The sequence below is a fragment of the Mirounga angustirostris genome, unplaced genomic scaffold (assembly GCF_029215605.1).
Source record: "Mirounga angustirostris isolate CCGP_5_RB_7025 unplaced genomic scaffold, mMirAng1.0.hap1 SCAF_7, whole genome shotgun sequence".
NCBI lineage: Eukaryota > Metazoa > Chordata > Mammalia > Carnivora > Phocidae > Mirounga > Mirounga angustirostris.
In genome coordinates, this window is record NW_026991715.1 from 42,094,161 (window position 1) to 42,121,987 (window position 27,827).

A 27,827-nucleotide genomic window follows, 5' to 3' on the forward strand; every position below is an offset into this window, starting at 1 on the left:
CTGATACTGTCCATGGGGAATTGCAAAGCTGTTTCTTTAACACCTTTCCCTAAAGTTTCTAAGATACTCCTAATATGTTAGAGTTGCTGAGTCATTCAACTTTTTAAAAATTGTTATATTCTGAACCAGTAAGAGATGGATTATCTTGAATTCTCTAAACCCTGGGTCAACAATTAAGAGTCCAGTGCACATCATTGTTAGAGGGAGGAGGGAGAAGAAAACAAGGGAAGAAAGAAGAAAGGGAACAGAAGGAAAATGAGCATGAGTTGAAGTCCATGCAGTAGAGCTTCCTAAGTAACCCTGTGTTTAAGCTTTCTACGGGTAAAGTGTTGCTCTAGAGTAGTGCTGTACTTCAGAAATACAATGTGAGCCATATATGTAATCAATACATCCCAAATATTTCTGCATATAATCAATATAAAAATTAGTGAGGTAGTTTACATTTTTTTGGTCCTAAATCTTTGAAATCAACTGCACATTTTATAATTAGCTCACATCTCATTTTGGATGTGATTTTCATTGGAAATACTTTAACAGTATTTAGTCTTTATAAAATATACATAATATATATTGTGATTCACATATCCAATATAGGTTCACATACCCAAGTTGTTCCAAACATACTTAAAAGTTTTCCAATAGCTGAAGCAAGTCTCAGTTTTAAAATTTAAATTTAGGTTAATAAAAATTTATATTCTCAGTTGCACTAGCCATGTTTGAAGTGTTCTATAGCCACTTCTGTATCCATAGTGCAGCTCTACAGTTTAGACTGAGTTTGAACTCTAAGCTCTAGGAAAGCATGTCCTTCTCTCTGGCATTGAGAAAGTACTCAAATATTTGTGGTTTGAAAATATTATCAACATATTTTCAAGTAAGTGGAGTTGAAAGTGAGACATAATAAATAAGCTAATTTAATTGAACAGCTTGGGGAAGCCAGGCTTCTTTTCCAAAACTTAATTATTCTTAATTAGTTTTCAGAGTGCAGCTATTTAGACCAGAGTGGCTATACCTTATTGGAAGATGCTTCTTTCCAACCTTATGGCTGGTAACTGGTCAAATTATGTATTAATTGCCGCACAGTGGATTAGTTAAACAACTGTAGGGGAAAATATTCAAAATGCCCTTTCTGTAATCCACTAGTGTGGATTTGGGGTATACACATCAAAGGATAATGAATGTAGTGAAAACAATTAAGGTTGAAAATATGAAAAATAATCATACACCCCATTTCATGTCACTCTGAAGAGGGAAATACTTCGTTGTTAGAGGGGCATACACCTTTAATTTACAGAAAAAGAAAAAATCTAACTTGGAAAATGTTCCACAGTGTTAGAAAAGAACTCTTTATATTCTTTGAAAATGAGGATATTGTACTCTAATATACATTTGTTTTGTCCACTAATTACCCAAATTGTACTAGTTCAGTGTTCTACCAAAGATGCATTTCTTCCATAAAGCCTTCCTTGACTACCATAATTCAGGTGCTACCTTCTTTCCTTGAATTATTTTCTCATGAGAATCAAATATTTTGTCATCCAAATACTAACTACAGTGTTATGAACTGTTTCCATTTGATTAATAAATTTTGTCATGTCTAGCACATCTAACTCAGTGTTTTAATAAGTAGCAGTTGCTCAACATTTTCTTGAGTCCCCAGAAAATCAGAACAATCCAAAAATTCTGGCTGATAAACCATCTTAGGAACCTCTGACTGTTCCCATGCTTTGTGTTCAAATTCCTTTACTGCATTCTACTCAACTCGACTGATGGCACAAACTCAGCTGAGCTGCCATGTGCTGGAGTACTGGATTAAATAAGCCAAAATGAAAGTGACGGTCAAGCTTTTAATCACTTATTGTAATTGTATACACAGGAGTCTAAACCAGAGAAAGACTCCCCTGTTCCACTTATCCCTGTGAAAAGGCCCACTGGTTGAGGGTCAGTTGCATCAGCATGAATATGGGGTATTGTCTCACTGTTGAGTGAGTCACAAACAGAAGGCTTCTGCAGATTTGTGGACTAGGGTGGAGGGAAGAGGAAAAGGGAGGGCTAGGAGTGAAAAAGCATTAAGTCAGAGTGAAGGAGATTGTTTTCCAGTTTTCCCCCATAAGGAGACCTCCAAATAGAGTCACCTGGGCCTGGGTCCTTCATTGCAACAACGTTCAGAGATTAAAGTGCACTGGCTCTACCCCAAATCTGATGTGGCGAGGACAGCTTTCTCCTGTGAGGCCTGCCAGGTAAAGCCTTTGTAATGGCCTGTGTTCAGTCCTGAAATTTCATAGAGGGTTTTTTTTTTTCTTTTTGGCCAGAAGCTGGACTCCTCAAATATGAAATCACTTCTCTTCTAAAGACTTGAAACTACTTTCATCTACTGCAGGAGGTACATTTTTCCTATGTTTGAGTATCTTTGATATCAGGATATCAAAGGTAGTAACAGTCGTGATCTAACAGTAACAAAGGTAGCCAGGTAACAGTTGTGATCTAATTGTGTGAAACCTTCCATTGACACCTTTGGGTAAAATCAAAAGTACCAGCATCAAAAAGTCTTCAGTTTCAGTGTCTTTTCCCCAGTGTATATTCTTGCCTCCTGTATTGTAGAATAATCGATTGTGTAAGCATGGACTTATTTCTGGGCTTTCTGTTCCATTCCATTGATCTCTATGTCTTTTTTTTGTGTCAGTACCACCCTGTTTTGATTACCACACCCCTGCAGTATATCTTGAAATCTGGGATTGTGATTCCTTCAGCTTTGTTCTTTCTCGAGATTCCTTGGGCTATTTGGGGCCTTTTGTGATTCCTTATGAATTTTAGTATTATTTGTTTTAGTTCCATGAAAAATGCTGTTGGTGTTTTGATAGGGATTATATTGAATCTGTAGATTGCTTTGGGTAATGAGGACATTTTAACAATAGTAATCCTTTCAATCCACGAGCATGGAGTATCTTTGCATTTGTTCATGTCATCTTCAATTTCTTTCATCAGTGTTTTATATTTTTCAGAGTACAGGTCTTTCACCCCCTTGGTTAAGTTTATTCCTAGGCATTTTACTCTTTTTGGTGCAGTTACAAATTGAATTGTTTGATGAGATGTAGTATCCTTTTGTATTGTCTTATCTTCATAAACTACCTATATCACATCTTGAATTTGGCATTTTATGTCTTTGGCATCTCTATTTTAGACTTTCTTAGCATGTTCTGATGAGATAGATTGACGTGTAGGGTATAGAAGAAGAGGAGAATATAATGGGATATTCTCAAGCAGAGAGGCTAATGTCTAATTGATCTTTAATCGTTGTTACCCCATATTTAATTATGAGAGCTTCCCATAATTAAGTAAATTATTTCTCAGCCACCTAAGAAGAGTAAGTTCTCTGTTTGTTTTTGTTTTTTTTTTTTCTGATGAAAGGCCCTTACCCTATAAAGGTCACACAGGTCTAAAAACACCTATTAAATCTTTCTTGTCTCCCCTCCCCCCCCCACTGATGTTTATTTACCTTTTGTAGGGATTGTTTGAAGATCTAACTATGCCAACCTTTTCTGGAAATGACTTGAAATCTTGCTTAGTACTTTTGGGAAATGTGACATGGCTGAAAATGAAACTTGCCCCATTTGGTTAGCCAAAGATCCTGAGGGAGTTGTAAAGAGACTAAACACATGAAAGGACATTTCACTGTACCCTGTGTCGGGACTGCTGTGAGCTGTTGCATAAGCTTTGTCAGAGCAGAACAAATGAATTAAACCATGGGATGTTCTATGAGCTTTTGTAGGATCACCTGGAGCCATTTCCTAAAATCCAACTGCTAAAACTGTCCTGGAATAAGGTCTGGGTATAAGATTCTGATGATACCGCAGTGCTACCCCCCTTTAGTCTCATTTGTCTTCAGTGCAGTTTGGAAACCAAATCCAAATGGTAGATAGGAGGAGGAAACCAAAGAATCCTGAGAGACCACATAAGGAACGTGGCGAGCGAGGGCCCTTCTGTAACAAGGAGATCAAATCCTGGGACAATGGCCCTGACAGCCTCGCCTGCCATGGACTGAACCAGAGGCTCAGGCATTGGAATCCCATTGGAACAAAATGGACTTTCTCTTCCTTTTTTGTTACCCCCACTTTACTTTTCCCATGTATTTCTCTGTTCTAACCCTCCCCTTAGCCCTGGCTTATTCTGATATGCTTGACTACTGGCCAGACCTACTTTAGAAAGAAATATCACAGATAGATGTAATTAATAAATTTTCTACTTTCTCTCTTGAAATCTGTTTAATTACAGCTGCATAATAAATTACCCCCAAACTGAGTGGCATAAAGCTACATTATTTCACTGTTTCTGTGGGTTAGGAATCTGTGTGTGGCTTAGCTAAGTCCTCTGTTTCTGGGTGTTTAACAAAGCTGTAGTCAAGGTGTTGGCCGGGATGTAGTCATATCAGGGCTTGACTGGGCAAAGATCTGCTACAAGTAGCTCGCCGAAATTACTGTTCACAAATTTTAGTTCCTCTCAGGTTGGTTGGCCTGAAGGCCTGTTTCTCACAACCTGTTGATCACAGGCTTCCCTGTGAGTTCTTTGCCATGTGTGCATCTCTGTAGCACAGTCCACAACATGGCTGCTGGCTTCATCAGGGCAATCGAGAGGGAAGAGAGTATGAGAAAGAAGCTAGAATTTAAAAACTTGATCTCAGAAGTGACATCACATCACTTGTGCTGTTTGTATTCTGTTAATTAGAAGTGAGTTACTAGTTCTAACTCGAACTCCACAGAGCATTGAATAACATGTGAATAACAAAAGGCAAGATCAGTGGGAGACCTTTTAGAAGCTGTGTACCACAGAATATACATTATTATATAATGGTATAAAATTGAAAACAAGGGTATGGATGTGAATCCTGTTCTGTACTCTTGAGTATAGTATCACAAATGAAAAATTTATCTTTAATCTTCCATCTGTCCAATTGGAATAGTAGGAAACTTATCTCAGTCATTACTGGGGATCACTCTCACCCAACACATAAACTTAGAGTTGGCTGAGATTTTAGGTCATGAGCACCATCAAAGCCCTGGGCAGGCCCTTCGCATCAAGCTCATGGAGCCTACAAATTCTTAATCTCTCCCCAGTCTGAGGTTGGGTGGGAGCTTTCTTACTCTTACTCTCTGCTGCCCTTCTAGGCACTCCCTCGCCCTTCCCTGAGGTAACTTTTCCATTAATCTGGGCTCTCCCTAAAGACTGGAAGAGTCATGGACTTCAGGTGGACATTTCCAGTTTGTTCACATTCCTAAGTTAAAGAAATAACAGTGATCCTGGTTTCTTGCTTGTAATGGGAAGAAAGGAAAAATAAGAGTGGAATATTAACATCCCAAACTATCCTGTTGACAACATATAAAGAGAAAAACTTTTTAGACACCATTTAAATATTTTTCACCAAGCTGTTCATATGGTTATCATCTTAAAATTTCTGTTCGATAGCTCCAATATCTGAGTCATGTCTTAGTTTGGTTCTGCTGACTATGTCTTGACAATATTGCCCAAATTCCAGTCATGTGTAGAGACTCAGGTAAATAGTTTTTATGCCTGGAAATAGATGTACTTGTTCTGGCAGGCCATCAGTGTATGCGGAGTTGATTTAACTTTGCCAAATTTTGAGCTGGGTTTGGGCTTCAGTGTACCACAGGCTGCAAATTCCTTTAATTGTGGGCTGCTATTACCTTGTGCTTAGGGTGAGGTCTGGGCTGTTCTGCACAGGTCCACCCCAGAGGGGTTCTCTCTCTCTCCATGCTCTTGCCTCTCCCCCAGCAGAAGACCGTGGTTGCTGCTTACTTGGTGCTAGGCTTGTGGCCATCTTAGCATGACCTACGTCGTCCTAGACAAGGCTTGTACTCTTGGGCCTTGGAGGTGAGGCTTTCTCAGCATTTCTGCCTTTCCTACCCTTTGTAGCCAAACTCTGCCTTAGATCTGCAGTTGGTCTTGGGCAAGAGATAGTCTCCTATTTATTCCAGTGGTAGCAGATTTCCGGATCTTAGTGCCAGATCTGGGCCAGAGCTGCTTTCTTGCCCCTCTCTGATGAGTTGAGAGGTTTTGCTTTTACCTCCTCCCCAGTGGCCAGTGGATCTTCTCCTGTGTCCTGGGTGAGAGGATTTCCTGTCCTCTCCCAGAAGCAGCAGGTTTGCTTTTATTCCTCCTACAGAGGCAGCGGAGTTTTGTTTGTGCATTGGTGGTGAGGGGTTCTTTGTCCTCCAATACTGGTAACTGATTATATCTTGCCATTTGCTTCACTGAGGAGGGGGTGGGGGTGGGTGAGATCCATCTCCCACCCCATCTCCAGTCTTTCTTGTGAACACTCTTGTGGAACACTCTCTGGTAAAGAGCTTGTCTGTGCCTGGCTTCTCCAACTATTTGAAAAAGACATGCTAGCCCATACTTGGCCTTAAGGATTCGTTACAAGTCTTGCTGACCTCTTACCTGCTTGTAGGGCAGCCACTTCTTTCTCCTGTCCTTGTTAAAGGTGAAACAATTTGTATGTTCTGTCTCTCCTTGCAGAAACTTGTCCCTCTCTAGAATTCCTTTTATTGGTGCCTTAGGACTTCAGCTCTTTGATGGGCTCAAGAAAAGTTTTTGTGTCGTAAGGGCTGTTTTTGTTGTTAAGCTGGAAGTTACATTTTCTTGCAGTTTTCTACGGTCTAAGCGGAACGCTAAATTCAGTTTTCTGTAACATTGAATCAGCAATGATACTTTCCACAAACACAGATATAAGTAATGTCAGAGGCAAAGGTTATATTACAAAAACAGAACACTAAAGTCCCCACTTCAGTGTGGAATCTCACAGAGTGGTTTTTGCCAAAACAAAAGCAGCACCAGCAACACACACCCTGTAATAAGATACATAAATCTGCCAGGAAAGGAACATTTATCCCAACTTGGTTAATATTTGTTTTTAGTGTCCTCAAGATACTTATTATTTGCATAAATATTTTTCAGTTTTTTAGTTTATCCACCATACAAGATGCTATGTGTGTCAACTGTTTTTCCATTTTTTCAGAATTCCATAGTAAATTACAGTTTGAGTCCTATGCCCTCTGGCTTTAGCTCTAACTTGCTCAAAGCTGATTTGCTGACATCAAATAAAATAAGCACACCAATAATAATACAGGCTGTTTGGATCCTATGCTTCTCTAGTACCTAGACCTTTATTTTTTATCTGCTCTTCTGGCCCTTAAAATAAATGCACAGTGTGTGCATATTGTAAATCAGTTCCCATTCCACATTATGACAGGTTCTTTTGGGTAACAAATTTGTTTTTTCTTCCCTTTCCCCTCACATATACTACAGACTTCCAGAAATATATCCTTAGAATTGGAAGAAAAATCCAGAAATTAATCTCATTTATGATAAGAATGATACTTTGATTCAGTAGAATAAGAAATCATGGATGAATGCAAAGCAAGTTCCGTATAGAGTAGGTATTTAAATGTATAAAGATTTGGGTGCCTGGGTGACTCAGTCGTTAAGCATCTGCCTTCGGCTCAGGTCATGATCCCGGGGTCCTGGGATCGAGTCTCACATTGGGCTCCCTGCTCGGCGGGAAGCCTGCTTCTCCTTTTCCCACTCCCCTGCTTCTGTTCCTTCTCTCACTGTGTCTCTCTCTGTCAAATAAATAAATAAAATTTTTTTAAAAAATGTATAAAGATTTAAATGTATAACGAAAAAAATCTCAAAACCTCTCAATTGATATTGTAAATAAAGAAACTATAAAAGAAAATTTGAAGGGTGAAGGGGATTAAGAGTACACTTATTGTGATGAGTACTTAGTAATGTATAGAATTGGTGAATCATTATTTTGTATACCTGAAACAAATATAACATTGTATGTTAATTATACTAGAATTAAAAAAAGAAAAATTGAAATATTTAATAAAGGTTTCAAATAGAAAAATCAGAATGACTTATATGATAAAATATATTGTTATAAATAGCTAATATCCATAGATGGTGATTGAAGCCTCTAAGGAATGGGATGTAGCAAGAGAAGAGAAGGCCCAGGACAAAACTCCCGAAGGAGTCAATATTTAGTGGATGGGCGGAAGGGAGGTCTCCCAAGACTGAGAAGCAATTAGAGCTTGGAGTGATCAATTCCAAATACTATTAGAGACCAAGTAATGTCTCTCCTTTCACACTTAAAAGCCATCAAGGGCTTTCTTTTAGTATTTGAGTAGAACTTATTTAAGGCAATGTGATTAATTATGAGGTAGAATTTGTACAGAGGACTATTTCTTAAATATGTGTGTTTTAAAAATTATACCTGTACAAATCCTACCCCATACTTCTTGAATCAGAATTTCAGGAGGTGGGGCCCTGGCATATACATATATATATATATATATTTGGGGGAAAATGTCTTTCACTAATGATTTTGATTACCACCCCTCACAAGCACAAGAAGCAAATCTGCAGATGGGACTGGCTATAAAATTTGCAGAGCTTTATGCAAAATGAAAATGTGGGGCCCTTTAAGAATTTCAAGACAGCAGTAGCAAGGTAGTAACCCAAATGAAGGGATTTTTTAAGAACAGGGCCCTCTGTGATGCATTTATGTAAGTGGCATGCCTTGTCTATAGAAAATGAACAAGTAAGAGATGGAGGGTTGCAAAGTGACTGAAGAAAATGATTCATTTATTTAAAACTAAAATCAAAAGTCTATTTCATGATACAGATAACAGAAAATAAATTTAGACCAAATCTTCTTGGCCTTATGGGATATACAGAGGACTGACATTCTTCAATATGTGAGATTTTCAACTAGAGTGATCACTGACTGTTGTCTCTAAGAGTGAGAATGAATTACATTTCTGTGTTTATCAAAAGTGAGGGTGGATTTGTAAAGTTGGGAACCACTACTATACAGAATACATAATCTGGATAGGAAAGATTGCTGTTTAGATTTCCAAGACAGATAGCTATATGCATTCGTTGAACTAATATCTATGCAGTAGCCGATATACTGCCAAGTGCCAGTACTCCCAATATACTTTCCAAGTAAACATGGAAAACTTCATCTTTATTGAGGGACTTTACTGTGGTTGCTTTAGTTTGGGGCATAGCATGTTTATCAATGTCTCTGAAAGGGAGGGGTAGGAAGCAGGATTGGGCAGAGGGATAACTGGAACTGAGATGATGCAGATCCAACAAATCCTAAGAGTTTTCTAAACAAGCTCCTAGTTAATACTCACATGGCTGATTCCTAGACTCTACTTTGAAAAGCTACATTCTGGCACACATTGACTAGTTCTCAGCTGGTAGTACACAATGAGAGAAGAAGGCGTGACTGTTATCTGTATACAGTCTTTTTAAAACTTTATAATGGTTTAGATGTAATGATGTGGAAAAACCATTTGGTATTTGTGAGACATGCTTAGTTATATGAAAATGCAAATCATGTTTTCCATTCATGGGTCTTAAACATTTTTGAAGTTTAATTAATGAGGTAAATTCTTGAAAGGCTTGTAGAGTTTCCCAGAAAGCACAATACTGTATTAGCTCTTGGCATGATAATGTAATGGATCCATTTGTAAGTGTCCTTGGAAAGTTATATGATTCTATTATATTTCAGAAAAATAGATTTCAAAACCCCACTTTATTGTTTAATTTTATTTTTATTTGTTGTTTTAATTCCCATATAGTTAACATATGGTGTTTTATTAGTTTCAGGTGTACAATATAGTGATTTAACAATTCTATACATTACTCCGTGCTCATCATAATAAGTGCACTCTTAATCTCCATCACCTATTTTACCCATCCCCCCACCCACCTCCCTTTTGGTTACCATCAGTTTGTTCTCTATAGTTAAGAGTCTGTTTCTTGGTTTGTCTCTGTCTTCTTCTTTTTTTTTTTTTGTCTCCTTTGCTCATTTGTTTTGTTTCTTAAATTCCACATTTGAGTGAGATCATATGGTATTTGTCTTTCTCTGACTGGCTTATTTCACTTAGCTTTATACTCTCTAGTTCCATCCATGTTGTTGCAAATGGCCAATTTCATTCTTTTATGGCTGAATAGTATTCCACTGTGTGTGTGTGTGTGTGTGTGTGTCTCACATCTTTTTTATCCACTCATCTATCAATGGATGCTTGGGCTGCTTCCATAGTTTGGCTATTGTAAATAATATGGCAATAAATACGGAAGTGCATGTATCCCTTTGAATTTGTGTTTTTATATTTTTTGGGTAAATACTGAGTAGTAAATACTGGATCATAGGGTAATTCCATTTTTAACTTTCTGAGGAACCTCCATACTCTTTTCCACAGTGGCTGCACCAGTTTGCACTCCCACCAAGAGTATATGAGGATTCCTATTTCTCCACATCCTCTCCAACACTTGTTTTTTCTTGTGTTTTTGATTTTAGCCATTCTGACAGGGGTGATGTAATATCTCATTGTAGTTTTGGTTTGCATTTCCTGATGATGAGTGATACTTAGCATCTTTTCGTGTGTCTGTTGGCCATGTGGGTGTCTTCTTTGGAGAAATATCTGTTCATTTCTCTCTTTTTTTTTAAAGATGTTATTTATTTGAGAGAGCAAGGGAGAGAGCATGAGCAGGGAGAGGGGCAGAGGGCAGGGGAGAACTTCCCCTGAGCAGGGAGCCCAACAGGCATCTCGACCCCAGGGCCCTGGGATCAGGACCTGAGCTAAAGGCAGATGCTTAACAGACTGAGCCAGCCTTTCTGCCCATTTTTTAATTGGATTACATTCTTTTTAGGTGTTGAGTTTTGTAAGTTCTTTATATATTTTGGATAATAACCCTTTATCGAGATATCATTGGCAAATATCTTCTCCCATTCAGTGGGTTGTCTTTGAATTTTGTTGATTGTTTCTTTTGCTGTGCAGAAGGGTTTTATTTTGATGAAGCCCAATAATTTATTTTTGCTTTTGTTTTCCTTGCCTCAGGAGACATATGTGGAAAAAAGTTGATACAACTGATGTCAGAGAATTACTGCTAGTGCTCTTTTCTAGGATTTTTATGGTTTCATGTCTTATATTTAGGTCCTTAATCCATTTTAATTTCTTTTTGTATATGTTGTAAGAAAGTGGTTCAGTTTCATTGTTTTGCATGTAGCTGTCCAGTTCTCCCAACACCATTTGTTGAAGAGGCTGTCTTTTTCCCATTGCATATTCTTGCCTCCTTTGTCAAAGATTAATTGACCATATGAACGTGAGTTTATTTCTGAGCTTTCTATTCTATTCCATTGATCTATGTGCATACTTTTGTGCCAATAACAAAATATTTTGATTACTACAGTTTTGTATATGTGCTGCCGAAGCGAGCACTGATTACGACAGTTTTGTACTATAACTTGAAATCTGGAATTGCAGTGCCTCCAGCTTTGTTTTTCTTTTCAAGATTGTTTTGACTATTCAGGGTCTTTTGTGGTTCTATACAAATTTTAGGATTGTTTGTTCTAGTTCTGTAAAAAATGTTGGTATTTTGACAGGGATTGCATTAAATGTGTAGATTGCTTTGGGTAGTATAGACATTTTAACAATATTTATTCTTCCATCCATAATTATGAAATATCTTTCCATTTGTGTTGTCGTCAGTATCTTTCATTAATGTTTTATAGTTCTCAGAGTACAGGTCTTTCACTTCCTTGGTTAAGCTTATTCCTAGGTATTTTTATTTTTATTTTTATTTTTTAAGATTTTATTTATTTATTTGAGAGAGAGAGAGCACATGAGGGGGGGAGGGTCAGAGGGAGAAGCAGACTCCCCGCTGAGCAGGGAGCCCGATGCGGGACTCGATCCTGGGACTCCAGGATCATGACCTGAGCCGAAGGCAGTCACTTAACCAACTGACCCACCCAGGCGCCCATTCCTAGGTATTTTTAAAAAATCTTTGGTGCAGGTATAAATGGGATTGCTTTCTTAGTTTCTCTCTCTCTTGCTTCATTATTAGTATATAAAAATGCTATGGATTTCCATACATTGAGTTTGTATCCTGCAACCTTACTAAATTCATTTATCAGTTCTAGTAGTTTTTTGGAGGAGTCTTTAGGGTTTTTGTATAGAATAACGTATCATCTGCAAATGGTGAAAGTTTTACTTCTTTCTTTCTAATTTGGATGCTTTTATTTCTTTTTATTGTCTGATTGCTCTGGCTAGGACTTCCAGTACTATGTTAAATAATAGTGGTGACAGTGGACATCCCGGGATTGTTCTTGACCTTAGGGGAAAAGCTTTCAGTTTTCCCCCAGTGAATATGATATCAGTTGTGGGTTTTTTGTTTTTTTTTTTAAAGATTTTGTTTATTTATTTATTTGACAGAGAGAGAGAAACAGCATGAGAGGGGATAGGGTCAGAGGGAGAAGCAGGCTCCCCGCTGAGCTGGGAGCCCCATACAGGACTCGATCCCAGGACTCTGGGATCATGACCCAAGCCGAAGGCAGTCGCCCAACCAACTAAGCCACCCAGGCGCCCAGTTTTGGGTTTTTCATCTATGGCTTTTATTATGTTGAGTATGTTCCCTCTATCCCTATTTTGTTGAGGGTTTTATCATGAATGGATGTTGTACTTTGTCAAATGCTTTTTCTGCATCTGTTGAAAAGGTCATACGGTTTTTATCATTCCTCTTATAGATGTCATGTATCACATTGATTGACTTGTGAATATTGAACCACCCTTTAACCCTGGAATACATTATTGTAAAGTATTTATTTATTTATCTGAGCGAGAACAAGAGAGAGCATGAGCAGGGGGGAGGGGCAGAGGGAGAGAGAGAAGCAGATTACCTGCTGGGCAGGGAGCCTGACACAGGGCTCCATCCCAGGACCCTGGGATCACAACCTGAGCCCAAGGCAGACCCTTAACCGACTGAGCCACCCCAACACCCCTAGCTGGGAATTTTTTGATAACTAATTTAATTTCATTTCTTGTTAATAGGAGTGTTGAAATTTTCTATTTCTTCCTGATTTATTTTGGGAGATTATATGTTTCTAGGAATTTATTTCTATTTATCAGTTTGTTGCTATGTAACTTTTCATAATCTCATAATTTTTTGTATTTTCTGTGGTGTCGGTTGTTATTTCTCCTCTTTCATTTCTGATTTTATTTATTTGATTCCTCTCTTTTTTGATGAGTCTGGGTAAAGGTTTATTGGTTTTGTTGATATTTTCAAAGAACAGCTCCTGGTTTCATTGATATGTTCTACTATATTTTTAGTTTCTATTTTGTTTCTGTCTGCTCTAATCTTTATTATTTCCTTCTTTCTACTGGTTGTGGGTTTTGTTAGTTGTTCTTTTTCTAATTCCTTTAGATGTAGGTGAGATTATTTACTTGGGATTTTTCTTGATTCTTGAGGTAGGCCTGTATTGCTATAAACTTCCCTCTTAGATCGGCTTCAGCTGTATCCAAAAGATTTTGGACCATTGTGTTTTCATTTTCATTTGTCTCCATGGAATTTTTTATTTCTTGGTTGACCCATTCATTGTTTACTAGCACTTTATTTAAACTGTATGCATTTGTGTGCTTTGCAGATTTTTTTCTTGGGGTTGTTTTTGTTTCATAGTGTTGTGATCAGAAAAGATGCATAGTATGACTTCAGCCTTTTTGAATTTGTTGAGACTTGGCTTGTGGCCTAATATGGGATCTTTTCTAGAGAATGTTCCATGTGCACTTGAAAACAATGTGTGTACGGCTGTTTTAGGATGGAATGTTCTGAATATATCTCTTAGATTCATCTGGTCCAGTATATCATTCAAAGCCACTGTTTCCTTGTTAGTTTTCTATTTGGATGATCTCTCCATTGATGTAAGTGGGGTGTTGAAGTCCCCTACTGTTTTTGTATTACTATTATTTCCTTTATGTTTGTTATTAACTGTTTTATGTATTTGGGTGTTCCCATGTTGGGTGCATAAATATTTACAGTTGTTATATCTTCTTGTTGGATTGTACTGTTTATGATTACATAGTGTCCTTCTTTGCCCCTTGTTACAGCCTTTGTTTTAAAGTCTGTTTTGTCCAGGGGCACCTGGGTGGCTCAGTCGGTTAAGCGGCTGCCTTCAGCTCAGGTCATGATCCCAGGGTCCTGGGATCGAGCCCCATGTAGGGCTCCCTGCTCAGGGAGACCTGCTTCTCCCTCTCACTCTCCCTCTGCCTGCTGCTCTTCCTATTTGTGCTCTCTCTGTGTCTGTCAAATAAATAAATAAAATCTTTAAAAATAAAAAAAAAATAAAGTCTGTTTTGTCCAATATAAGTATTGCTCCTCTGGTTTTCTTTTAACATGATAATTTGCATGATAAATATTTCTCCATCCCTTCACTTTCAGTCTGCATGTTTCTTTAGGGTGAAATGAGTCTCTTGTAGGCAGTATATAGATGGGTCTTTTTTTTTTTTATTATTCATTCTGTCACCCTTTGTCTTTTGGTTGGAGCTTTTAGTCCATTTGCATTCAAAGTAATTATTGATATGTATGTATTTATTGACATTTTGTTACTTGCTTTTGGTATTTTTTTTTGTAGTTCCTCTCTATTCCTTTTTTCCCTGCTGTCTTCTCATGATTAGTTGGCTTTCTTTAGTGAAATACTTGGATTCTTTATTCCCTCTTTTCTTCATATCTATTACTTTTTTTTTATTTGTGGTTACCATTTGGTTTATATATAACATCTTTTGCATATAGTAGTCTATATTAAGCTGTTGGTTGCTTAATCTTTAATTCATTCTTTACTCTTCTCCCCACCACATTTCAGATATTCGATTATCATATTTTATGTCCTTTTACTTTTTGTTTCTCTCGACTGATGTTTACAGATAGGATTAATTTTTGCTTTTGTGCTTCCTATATTTACTACTCTTACTATGGTTTTTGTTTTCCACTCACAGAAACCCCCTTAATATATCTTGCAGGGCTGGTTTAGTGTCAAAACCCCCCCTTTAAAGTGTCTCATTCACATCATTGTTCCTATGGAGGTGTAATTGTGTGCACAATGGTTTTGGAGTTTTACTGTAGGTTTACTTTGTTAAATCAGTGGAGTTACATCCCGTTCCTTCATTAGCCTATTCAAATCCCAAGTCCTGGAAGTGGGATCATTGCTTTTTGCAGGTATAGAGTTAGAGTTAAGAACTGTAGAACAGGGGTGCCTGGGTGGCACAGTTGTTAAGCATCCATCTCTTGGTTTTGACTCACATTGTGATCTCAGGGTCATGAGATCAAGTCCTGTGTCAGGGTCTGTGCTCAGTGTGGCATCTGCGTGAGGTTCTCTCTCTCTTTCCCTCTGCCCCTCCCACTTAGGCTCTCTCTCTCTCTAAAATAAATAGATAAGTCTTAAAAAAAAGAACTATAGAAGGCATAACTATGCAAATTAGAAATTTATTTTTTGGGGACGCCTGGGTGGCTCAGTTGGTTAAGCGTCTGCCTTCGGCTCAGTCATTATCCCAGAGTCCTAGGATTGCGTCCATCTGCATCGGGCTTCCCGCTCAGCAGGGAGCCTGCTTCTCCCTCTGCCTGCCACTCCTCCTCCTGCTTGTGCTTTCTCTCTCTCTCTGACAAATAAATAAATAAAATCTTTAAAAATTTTTTATTTTTTTGAAAATCAGAATTTGTTAATCTAAAGGAGTGTTAATTCCTCAGGGTGTCAGTTTACAAGATCACCGAACTATTTCAATAATATTGTAATTGCTCAAAATTCAGTAGTAATTCTGGCTACTTTTTTGGATATCCACCTCAACTGGCCTTTCTCAGCTGGAGTTCTGTGAGAGAATTAAGCTTAATGCCCTAAAGACATCCATTGTATGTAATACTATATTGTGCATCTTGTAAATGAACTTCTCTATCTGGATTGGTCCTAATTATGTTCCATTCTTTGTGAAATGGGATAGTCATTTAAATTCTGGTTTGTAGTTCAGATGAGGAGCCTAGATGAGAAAGGCTGCCAGAGATTCTTCTAGTTTTAATAGAATTAATTTGCAGATTGCTGTGTAATTATCTCCTGTTATAATTATTAAAACAGGAAGAGGGAGGGAGTCAGGAGTTAAGGAAACAATAATGAAAACAGAAATCTCCCTTTGATCTGTGCCAGGAACATATTCCTTGATTGTTATATTATAGTTATTTTCTCTTGAAATAATAAAGAGCTGAAGTCTTCAGATGAGTGCCACAGAAATCTGAGGATGTTTTTCACCAGTGCTCATTCTTCAGCCATGTAGGATCCTGGGTGTCACTCAGTTATCCTTGTCCTCAGCAGGATCTGGTCCCTACTGTGCTCTTCTCATGAGATAAATGAGATCCTTAGATCCTTTTCTTAGCAGATGGCCATTTCTCCTGTTTTAGTGGAGGAGATTGAGGCTGGCCGGTGGAGAGGACTTCAGTCTACAGATACATCCATTCAAGCCCATTCTTAATTCTGGGATGACAAATAAACACATACACTCTCTTCTACCTTGCATCCCACCAATGTGCCTTTTGTCAGAGTGTTCACTTCAGAATTAAGCTTCTTTCAGGAGACATTCTGTTTCCTCACTTCCTATGCACCCCTCCTGTTGTATCCACCTCCTGCTGCCAAAACCTCATTGTAGCTAGCTCCAAGAAGATGCTTCAGAAAGAAAATACATTCATTTTAACAAAATGTATGATGAATAATTTGGATGATTTTAGTATTAGGTGAAGGTATAGGCTCCTCATATCAATAAGAAAATAGCAGAAAAAAACTTCAGGGAAAATAAAAAGCTCTAGTAGAAGGTCATTGTACAAGTAGGAGGAATAAATGTGGCATGATTTTGAGGAATAGAGTTTAGGAAAAGATAATCCAGTTGACTTTGATTTTTGAAATATACTCAGTCTAGCAAGACAATTTGAGGGGCATGGGATTCCATTTCTTTTTCTATCTGTGCAAAACACTACTTGATTCTGCTGTGATTACCAATTATGTAGTCATAATATTGGAAATGCTCTTTATTAATGTTTAAGTTTTAGAATCATGGAAAAGCATGCATGACCTGATTAAAATAATGGAAAATTTACAAACTTTGAGAGTATAAAAGTATAGCTGAAGATTTTCAGAAGAGGAGTAAGGGTGGAGAGAGGTAGAGGCAAGGCTGGATTAAAACTAGAGTAGCGGGGCGCCTGGGTGGCTCAGTTGGTTAATCGACTGCCTTCGGCTCAGGTCATGATCCTGGAGTCCTGGGATCGAGTCCCGCATCGGGCTCCCTGCTCGGCAGGGAGTCTGCTTCTCCTTCTGACCCTCCCCCCTCTCATGTGCTCTCTCTCATTCTCTCTCTCAAATAAATAAATAAAATCTTTAAAAAAAAATAAAATAAATAAAACTAGAGTAGCTACAGTCCAATAAATATAATGCAAGCCTCATTTTAAAAAGTAAAAAAAAGTAGGCGCGCTTGGGTGGCTCAGTTGGTTAAGGGTCCAAGTCCTGATCTCAGTTCAGGTCTTGATCTCAGGGTTGTGAGTTCAAGCCCCACACTGGGCTCCATGCTGGGGGTGGAGCCTACTTAAAGAAGTAAAAAAAAAAAAAAAAGTAAAATTATAATATATTTAACCCAATGTATTTAAAGTGTTATTTCAACAGGTAATCAATAGAAAAATTATTAATAAGAATATTACTTTCTTTGTGTATTAAGCCTTCAAAACCTGGTGTGTATAGTACACTTCCAGCACATGTCAGTTTGGAATTGCACTTTGCTTGCTCAGTAGCCACCTGTAGCTAGTGGCTACCATATTGGACCTAACACAGTCCTTGGCACATAGGATGTACTAATAGATGTTTGGAGACTGAAGGAATTGAGCAATTGGCATATAAGATATTGAGACCTAATCCAAGGCAGAAGGACTACCAGACCTACCTGTGGAAGGATGTGAATGGTGCTTAGTAGAGCTATGCTTATTTCAGTCTTTGGACCATTTGATATTCTCTCTTTTTCCAACTTCTCCCCTGATGTGAATATATAGTCTGGGGCCTGAAACCATCAATGTTGTATTTATAAAAGAAAAGTTGGTTGCTTTCTTTTCAGTGTGCCTTTTCATTGGTAACATTTCCCAACTGTTACCTTTTCTTTCCTAATCAGTTTACACTTTGAAATGACTCATTTGTTTAGTAACTACCATTTTATGTCCACCTCCTTCTATTTTCTTAAAAACAAGTTACTCCCCAGCATCACTGTTATATGGGGGATCATTTGGTTGCAAGGAACAAAAATGTATTGAAATGTAACTTGGCAGCAGATTATTGGAGGGCCATAGCAGGTAATGTCATGGACATCCACAGGCAGAGAATGCACCAGAGTCTCATGTGTTCCACACAAACAGCTGGGAAGTCAGGTACTGAACTTTCCTCACACAAACTCTCCCCTTTGCTTATCTCTTTGCTTTGCTTCACTGTCTTCTTAACCTTCTCTCTTTTCTTGCATGTCTAGAACATATCTGCCACCACTCATGACTCCTGAGAGCCTCATTGTCTACCACAGTCTAGCCTCATCTAGTCTAGTCATTTCCATATTCCTAGATGAAAGTCATTTTCTAGTCATTTCCATATTCCTAGATGAAAGAATTTGATGGGTCAGCTTTGCCTGTGAATCTCATGTAATTTGGGATAGAGGAGTACGTTAGTTTCCTTGGGCTAACAAATTACCACAAACTTGGTGACTAAAAACTAGCATTTATTTTCCCCACAGTTCTGGAATTCCAAAGTCCCAAATCAAGGTGTCAGTGGGCTTGGTTCCTTCTGGAGGCCCTGAGGGAGAAACTGTACCATGCCTCTCTCCTTGCTTCTGGTGGCTCGGCAGGCTTAGGCTTCCTTGACTTGCAGACACATCATTCTGATCTCTGATTTCCTAGTCAAAAGCTTTCTCCTGTGTCTCTCTGTGTTTTCTGTCTCTTATAAAGACACTGGTCATTGGCTTTAGGATCTACCTTAATCCAGAATGATCACATCTAGAGATTTGTATCTTAATTACATCTGCAAAGACCCTTATTCCAAATAAGGTCGTATTCTGAGGTTCTGGTTGGATACATCTTGTGGGGGTCCAACATTCAACCTACTTCAGGAGGTATAGTGAAGGGATACCAGTATGTCTTCTAGACCCCATCCCAGGTGCCAGCAAATGTCTGGCTGTTACACATTTCTCTACCAGGAATGTTTATAATTTTGTATATTTACTTCCAAGTACTGTGTTCCACTTAAAAGTCCCTTTTTCTTATTTATTTGCTGGGATCCACTTCCCTTAGGGTAGAATTAATGGCTCCCTTTTGTCACTTTCTGTTGTACTTTATACATGCCTCTTTGGCACCCCTTGCCATATTGGTTTATAGCATTGTGTTTACATGTCTCTTTTCCCACTTAGTTGTGAACTTTTTCTGAGGGGTCCTCTGCCTTTCTCAGCTTTGTTTCCACAGTGCCAAGCATAGGACCTGATGGCGAATTATGTTTGTGGAATTGGGTTGACATGCTGGAGTGCATGGATCGAGTCTCTTCTCCAACCTCAGTGTTACTTTATTCAAGCATATTAATGATCTGTTCTCTTCTCATGAGATAGTGACTTTGTGATATTGTGATATTCTTCTTTGTGATATTGTGCTCTGTTGTGTTCTGCTACATGCTCAGATCTGCCCATGTCTTCCTCTCATGTGGCCACCACATACTTAAACCCTTGTCATCATACTTCTGCTGCCATAATGTCAATGGGCCCTGCAGATTCTAGTTACTCTCCTGCCTCAGTTCATATTGATCTTCCCTGTTACGCAGATGTTATTTGTGGTCATTGTGTTATATAAAGTCACTGACAACACTAAAATATCGAATAAGGAAGGAACTGTTCTCCCTAGGGGAAATACACTGTTGAGTTCCTGCAAACCTCTGGTTACAATGCTCTCATCAGTTGATCAATATATAACCTTGCTCTATGTGTGTTTTGGCTTAAAAATATTTAATATATATAGTTGATGCATTAACCTTGAACTTAGAACCAATAGAGGTATAATTCATGCCTAAATGAAACTTAATAGGTATTTTCTCTGTAAGGCACATCACTTCTTCCACTGGGGAACACTAGCCAGTGCTTTAGTGCTGTTCTTAGGGGCCATTTTAAACAACAAAACCACCTACAAAAATTTAGAAAACATGGCTCTAAATAGATCATGAAAAGAACTTGCGTGCAGGTGACTCTGGGTTTTCACCAATGTATATGTTTGCAAATGACTGTGAAAGCACCTAGAGTATTGATTTTGGGAGTACAAATTAAATTTTAGAGAATAGGTGGATTTGCAAACACAGAATCCATGAATAATGAGGATAGACTGTGCCCACCTGGTTTCTCAAATTCCTGAGCCATTATGAGACACAATTCTTGTTGGCGTCTCTCTTAGGCATTTTTAGCTTTCAGTTTTCTCATTTTCACCAACTCAGTTACCATTTGATTCACTTCTCATTTTCCAAAAACATGTTGACGTCTTTCATTCCATGTGTTACTGTCTCTGCTCCCATTTGTTTTGTCTTGTGGCTCTATACCTTTCCTGTAATTTTTGTGGAGTTTCCTGAGAGATTACAGATAAATATCTATGTTTAATCAACAAATTCTTAACCAGAATTTTATTTCATACACAACACCTTTAGTCAAGTGTGACACATATAATAGGTTTACTAAATACTGGTTGAACAAATTAAAGAAGTGCTATTTTTATGCATAAGTGTAGCTCTGCTAGATAATACCTTACAATAGGGTTTTTAATATCTCATAATCTACTAGTTAAGAGACTACCTCTCTTTCTCCTTACTTCTGCTAAACTTTTTTACTTAGTGGAACATTGCCTGAAGAAGGTGAGGGCATGGGCTTAAAATAAAACATGAGTTTGGAAAACGTATCTTGTTTTAAAACATCTCTGAGGTGCCTGGGTGGCTGAGTCAGTTGGGCATCCGACTCTTGGTTTCATGGTCTCAGGGTCCTGGGATCGAGCTCTCTGTTGAGCTCAGAGCTCAGAACCGAGTCTCCTTGTCCCTCTCCCTCCCCCTCTGCAACTCTCTCCCACTTGCATGCGTTCTCCCTCTCTCAAATAAAATCTTTAAAAAAACCAAAAAACCCTTATGTTTCTTTACCTTTGCATCGTAATCTCTTCCTTAGTCTGTTTATGTCCTTTATGGTTTTGTTCATTGTAAAAGAATGTAGAATTATAGTGCTCATGGGAATCCCAGAAATCATGTAATTTAAACCTTCGATTTGTAGGAAACTGAGGGTCAGACTGCCTTGGCTCCTTTCTTGGCTCCACCACTAACGTTGGACAGGTTTCTCAATTGTTTTGGCCTTGGTTTCCTCCTCTGTAAATTGGGAATAAAAATACTATCAGTGTTTTAGGATTGTTGTGAAGATCCAAGGAGATAATTAAAGTTCCTAGTACAGTGCCTGACACACCGTAAGAGCTCCACATATTATTAGTCATCATTATCATAATAAACTGCTAAATAAGAAGCTTACGGAAATAAGTGGCTTAGTTTGGGCTTTACACATAAAGAAGAATTATAAACCTCTTTTCCAAGTTAACTACTATTATTTTCTTCCCTTCATCTCCTTCTTCATTTAAAGCTAATCACATGATTACATATTTCTCTTTTCCAGTTAAAGATATTCTCAGCATTTCATCCATTACCACATTTGTAAGGACTTCCTGAATAGAAAATTTAAAATTTAGTTGTTCCTTTTAATTGTTTATGACACTTTCCGATGGTATTTTTCCTGTAAAGTTGAGTAGTCTCACAGAAGCCGATTCTTTCCAGTTACCATAATGCACCTCACTTCCCAGCATAAATGGGTTGAGTGCCACCCTGGCTTGGGTTTTGCTTAAAAGCAAAGAGAAATCTCCCAGACAACCAGAGAGGAAATATTCACACATCTCTATGTAGATAAATTTCAAAATCCCCTCTCTGCCTTGACTTGTGCTGTAGGGGACAGAACACCTTTGATGGGGAGCTTTTGAACCAGCAGATATCTGGACACCACAGGAAGGTGAGTGCCATGTTCCTTTAGAGGAGTCTGAAAATCAAGCCCTTGCACATTAGGCCTTTTTTTCTATTATGTGAGGGTCTTTTTCTGCTTTCTTCAGTGAAATTATGGGTCAGGACCCACCATGTGAATTACTCCTTAGTTAGACTGTTTTTTGCTAATTATGGGGAATCTAATCTTTTGGAGTTAATATTTTAAACTGTTGGGGTAAGGGTGGGGAATTATGGGGGTCAAAGTTCAGGGGATGGTGAAAATATGTGAATATATATTATGAATATCTTTCTGGAAACTCTAGAGAAAATTAGATCTAGGAGCATCAAAAGAAGATCCTTTTTGTGTACTGGTGTTTTGTGGCAGGAGGGCTGAGGGACAGTAAATCGCTAAAAGCTACTGTTTGATTTTGGTAGAAAGAGTCTAGGCTTTGGAATAAGACAGTCATGGGTTTGAATCCCAGCTATGCCAAAAATGATTTTTGGACTGGTTACATAATATCTCTGAGCCTCAACTTCCATATTTGTAAAGTGGAGATAATACAAGTCCACAGGGATTTTTAGAAGGGCAAGCTACAGGGCGCCTGGGTGGTGCAGTCGGTTAAGCATCTGCCTTCAGCTCAGGTCAGGATCCCAGGGTCCTGGGATCAAGCCTGCTTCTCCCTCTCCCCCTGCCCCTCCCCCTTGCTTGTGTGCTCTCTCTCTCTCTCTCAAATAAATAAAAATCTATTTTTTTAAAAAAGGGCAAGGTATCATTTTTATAATGTAATCAGCACTTTGTAGACTCTCACTATCACATCATGATTATGCTTTTGCCTGTCTTGCTGCTGGCATCTCAAAATGTTCTTTGTGTGAAGGCATCCTGCACCTCAAGTGGGGTTTATAGACTTTGAAACGGAATGTGGTTCTTTGACATCTTTTTTAATTTATATATAATTACATATAACATTATATTAGTTTTACGTGTACACCTTAATGATTTGATATTTGTATATATTGTGAAATAATCACCACAATAAATCTAGTTAACTTCCATTACCATACATAGTTAAGGAATGTAGTGGGACTTAATGAGGCTGGGCAACTTGCTGCTTGCTTCCTCCTTCCCATCAGTAGAGTTTACACGTTCTTAATTAAATTTATGGCCAGAGTGCTGTACCTAGAATTTATTCCTTCTTTGCCCATCCTTTAAAAACCCGATTCCATGCTATGCACATTTCCTGGCACAGAATGGGTATCAATATACATTAGTTAGGTGAATGTATGGATGAATGAATGAATGAATGAATGAAAGTAGGACCAGCCCTGGGAAAAATCACATAGTGGTACATTTTTGTACAAGTGTTTTCAGATGAAACTTTGCATCTAGGATGCAGCCTTGAGTGGGAATTACTGAACTGCCAAAGGACAGCTTGTGTGTGTTGGGGTGGGGGGAGTGGGTGGGTGTAATGGGGGACTGCTACAGAGTAGAACACCCACACTATTTCTTTTGCTTTGGTCTATGAGACAGGATGTGGGAAGGCAGGGATAATCTAACATGCTAACATTTTTAGCAGAAACTGGCAGAGGAAGCATCTTCTCCTTTGTTTCCTGCTTCTTGTCTTGTCCCCAGGCTCTGTGCGTAGCCAGCAGTAATTGCTTGGATGTGTTTTCAGTCCTTCTTCTCATAACAGTAGCTACTACTGGGTTTACACCTTTAAAGATAAGATACCACAGGTTACTTAAGTGGCATCACTATATATTCTAAGAGTCCTTTAGTCCAATGTGGAATGTTCATAGCGTTGTTTGAGAATTCTGGGTCTCCATTAAATGCTGTATTCAAATGAGGTCCCACTAATGAGAAACTGTATATTTCTAGGAAGTGTCCTTTTATTGAAGACAGTTGTTCAAAGCATTTAGAAGTTAGGACTGATGACCTGGGGAATGCAGAATATGGTTTTGATTTTCTCCAGAACGTGGCATAATCTTTTTTTTTTTAATTAATTAATTTTTTTTGATGTAGTGTTCCATGATTCATTGTTTGTGTATAACACCCAGTCCTCCATTAAATATGTGCCCTCTTTAATACCCATCACCAGGCTAACCCATCCCCCCACCCCCTCCCCTCTAGAACTCTCAGTTTGTTTCTCAGGGTCCACAGTCTCTCATGGTTCATCTCCCTCTTCGAATCCCCCCCCTTCATTTTTCCCTTCCTACTATCTTCTTCTTCTTTTTTAAACATATAATGTATTATTTGTTTCAGAGGTACAGGACTGTGATTCATCAGTCTTACACAATTCACAGCACTCACCATAGCACATACCCTCCCCAATGTCTATCACCCAGCCACCCATCCCTCCCACCCCCCACCACTCCAGCAACCCTCAGTTTGTTTCCTGAGATTAAGAATTCCTCATATCAGTGAGGTCATATGATACATGTCTTTCTCTGATTGACTTATTTCGCTTAGCATAATACCCTCTAGTTTCATCCATGTTGTTGCAAATGGCAAGATTTCGGGGTTTTTTTTGATGGCTGCATAATATTCCACTGTGTGTGTGTGTATGTATATGTATATATATATATATATATATATACATAATCTACTAGTTAAGAGACTACCTCTCTTTCTCCTTACTTCTGCTAAACTTTTTTACTTAGTGGAACATTGCCTGAAAAAGGTGAGGGCATGGGTTTAAAATAAAACATGAGTTTGGAAAACGTATCTTGTTTTAAAACATTTCTGAGGTGCCTGGGTGGCTGAGTCAGTTGGGCATCCGACTCTTGGTTTCATGGTCTCAGGGTCCTGGGATCGAGCTGATTATCTATCTATCTATCTATCTATCTATCTATCTATCTATCTATCTATCTATCTATCTCACCACTTCTTTATCCATTCATCTGTTGATGGACGTCTTGGCTCTTTCCATAGTTTGGCTATTGTGGACATTGCGAGCATGGCATAATCTTTGTGAATTTTCTAGGACCCAGAGTCTTGCTACACCCCAGAATTGCTCAGCTTTAGGGAGGGTGAGTTACCTCATTTAGACTCCCAAGAGACTGATGGGGTTTTTTTTTTTTTTGAACATGAATTTTCACAAAATTATTCTTGTGCCTACATTCAGATAATTGTTGAGAAAAGGTAGCCTAAAAAAAAAAAAGCAATACATGAATATGTCTTCACTTAAGTACATGCTCTCAGCGAGTTTAAAAAAAAAAAAATGGAATTAGGGTCTCCAGAGCTTTAGGAGTCCATCCTCACTGTAGGTAGCAGTCAAATTCTGATGAGGCTGATGTGCAATACCAATCACATCTTTCTCGTGAACTGTCCCAGTTCTCTGCAGTTTGCCAGTGATTGTGTTAATACGGTAGAGCACAAAGTCCTCCCCTACACAGTAGATCCATTCACCACGGGGAGGGAGGGCGCAGCAAAGAAAATCACCACCACCTCTCTTACCAGAGCTGAAGCTTCTGACAGTCTGACCCTGCATGGTCATGATGACCACTCTATTTCATCTGTTGCACACCACAAAGTGCTCTGGGTTTTTAGGAACCAGGACCACACTGTTGACCATGATATCTGTCCCTGCAGTGCTGCCAGGGATTTAAAGGTATTTGAACATTCTGTTGTCTTCATATTCCAGATCTTTACAGTGCCATCAGAGGATGCACTAATATAAGGTCCGTCTTGTGTAAAAGTTGCTTCATTAACAAAGGAGGGATGGTCGCAAAATTCCTTCAGGGTTTTCCCAGATTTTAAACATGAATTCGAATTGTCTCATTAGAAGAGGCACTAAGAATATGACTACTGTCCAGAGAACAGGTGACACCTTTACTGTGCTCAAAGGGAGTGGGGGGATTCTTGTCTTTAAAGATTTATTTTAGAAAGAGAGAGCAAGAGAATGAGAGTGAGCATGAGTGGGGGAAGGGGCAGAGGGAGAGAATCCTCAAGGAGATTCCCTGCTGAGCATGGAGCCCGACTTAGGGCTCCCTCTCACAACCCTGAGATCATTACCAGAGCCGAAACTAAGAGTTGGTTGTGCAACAGACTGAGCCACCCAGGTGCCCCAAGGGTAGTCTGTCTAATGACTCACGTCCCTTGTTCAGGGTTTCCTCCCCTAAATTAATCATCAAAGAAGGCTTCACAGCAATGGTGGAGATTTTTGGTTTTGAGTTTTCTTTCATCAAGACTGTGGTTAGGTCTGATGGGTTGCCTTGTTCCAGTACCAGGAAATTTCATCATTTCCTCCAGGAGATAGTACTGATAAGCTTGGCCAACTTCTTTTTTTAACCATCAACATTTTAAAGTCTGAGGAGACTTGTTGTTTGTATTCTCACAGTCTCCTTCTATTTGAGATACAATTAGTCAAGTAGTTCCCTGCAACTAAGTGATAATGATTTTCCAGATCCACCTGTCTGAGATTATGCCCAGATTTCCTTGCCTGGAGTTTAGAGTGAACCCAAGTTCTACAACTGCATATTTACCCCCTGATTTACTCCCAAAAATAACTAGGATGGCCTTCGTACACAGATTTTGCTAGTTAAACTCCCATTTGAACTTATTGCTAAGTTCCTCGGAGGCACCTCAGATTTGTTCATGTTCACTACCCACAAGCAATCACTTTGTGATGGTCCTCTGGTGTGTGAGGGGAAGGGAAAAGGCACTAGAGGGCAGGAAAGTGGTAGAATGAGGGGCATCATTATTTAGCACCACTTGTTGGCTTTCCATAGTCTTTGGCTCATTTGTCTCAGATGCTTTGTACTCTTGTTGCACTATTATAATTACAGCACTTACCATGTGATATTTGCTATTAGTATCCACGCTTCTGTCTCTGCAAGTAGATCCATGGTTCTCAAACTTTTTTTCTTCTCAAACCCATTTGGAGGGATATGATACAGAGCCATTAGTAACAGTAGCTTACTTTGCATCCTCCCCATCCTCTGACTCCCTTCTCCTTGTTAAAAACCATTGAACTACAGTGAAGTTGGGGACAGGATTATCTTTTATTCCAAGCACCTAATGTATGGCTGGGACACTGCTAAATGAATAAGAGAATACCTGAGGTCACCAGCTGATTCAAGGGGGTGCCAGGGCTAGAACACTTAGGCAGTGTCATCTTCTAGAATGCCCCTCTCCAACTACTGCAATTTTTCTAATTTTGTCTCTGAGTATGATTTAATACTGTTGATTTTTTTGAGAAGGATTTTTTTAAAATTCACAAATAATAGATGAGTATTCTCATTTTAAAGGAGGCAAACAGTAATTTCCATTAATTTTAAAATGTTTTATTCAACAGTTAATATTGATAAGATTTTAAAAAATAAAACCCCATGTCAGAATAATTTAGCTTTCACATCCATAATTATTTATTTATTGAGAATTTGAGATTCATAGCTTTTATAGAGTTTTCATGGTTGGACCTCCCTGCCTTTCCAGAATGCTTTTAGAACTAGTGTAAAGGTATGTCTTCCAGCTAAGAAATGGAGAAAATTAAGACGATGTTCTGAATAATTAGGCACTGACAAATACTATTGGTGTTATGATTAATTTTGAAGAACACACTTATTCTTCATTAAAAAATTTAAAAATTTCCCTTTATTTTATACTCATTTAAATCAAGTTTTCATTCTGCTTTATTGCCATAGGCATTTTCAATTAATAAGATGTTTCAATTTTATCCTGGTGAGAACATTTTATCCTGGTGGTTTTCTCCAGAAATGATGCATGTGATTTTTTTCTCAAATGATTTATTTTGTTGAGAACTGTTTCTTTTTTCCTATAATGATCTGTCAGATGAAATTTGGAGTCCTTTTTTTTTTTTTTCCAGAAATGAGTTATTGCTTTTTCATTTGCTTTAACTCTAGATTATCCCACCATCTCTCTATG

General features: G+C 38.5%; 1 protein-coding gene across 1 annotated transcript in view; it reads left to right on the forward strand.

The window, feature by feature from the left end:
* Positions 1-27,827, forward strand: part of IL31RA (interleukin 31 receptor A) — an 85,686-nt gene that overhangs the window by 3,725 nt on the left and 54,134 nt on the right. Inside the window, exon 2 of the mRNA XM_064596937.1 lies at positions 2,127-2,237. Coding sequence (XP_064453007.1) covers positions 2,127-2,237 — 111 coding nt within the window. The remainder of the gene's footprint in view (positions 1-2,126; positions 2,238-27,827) is intronic.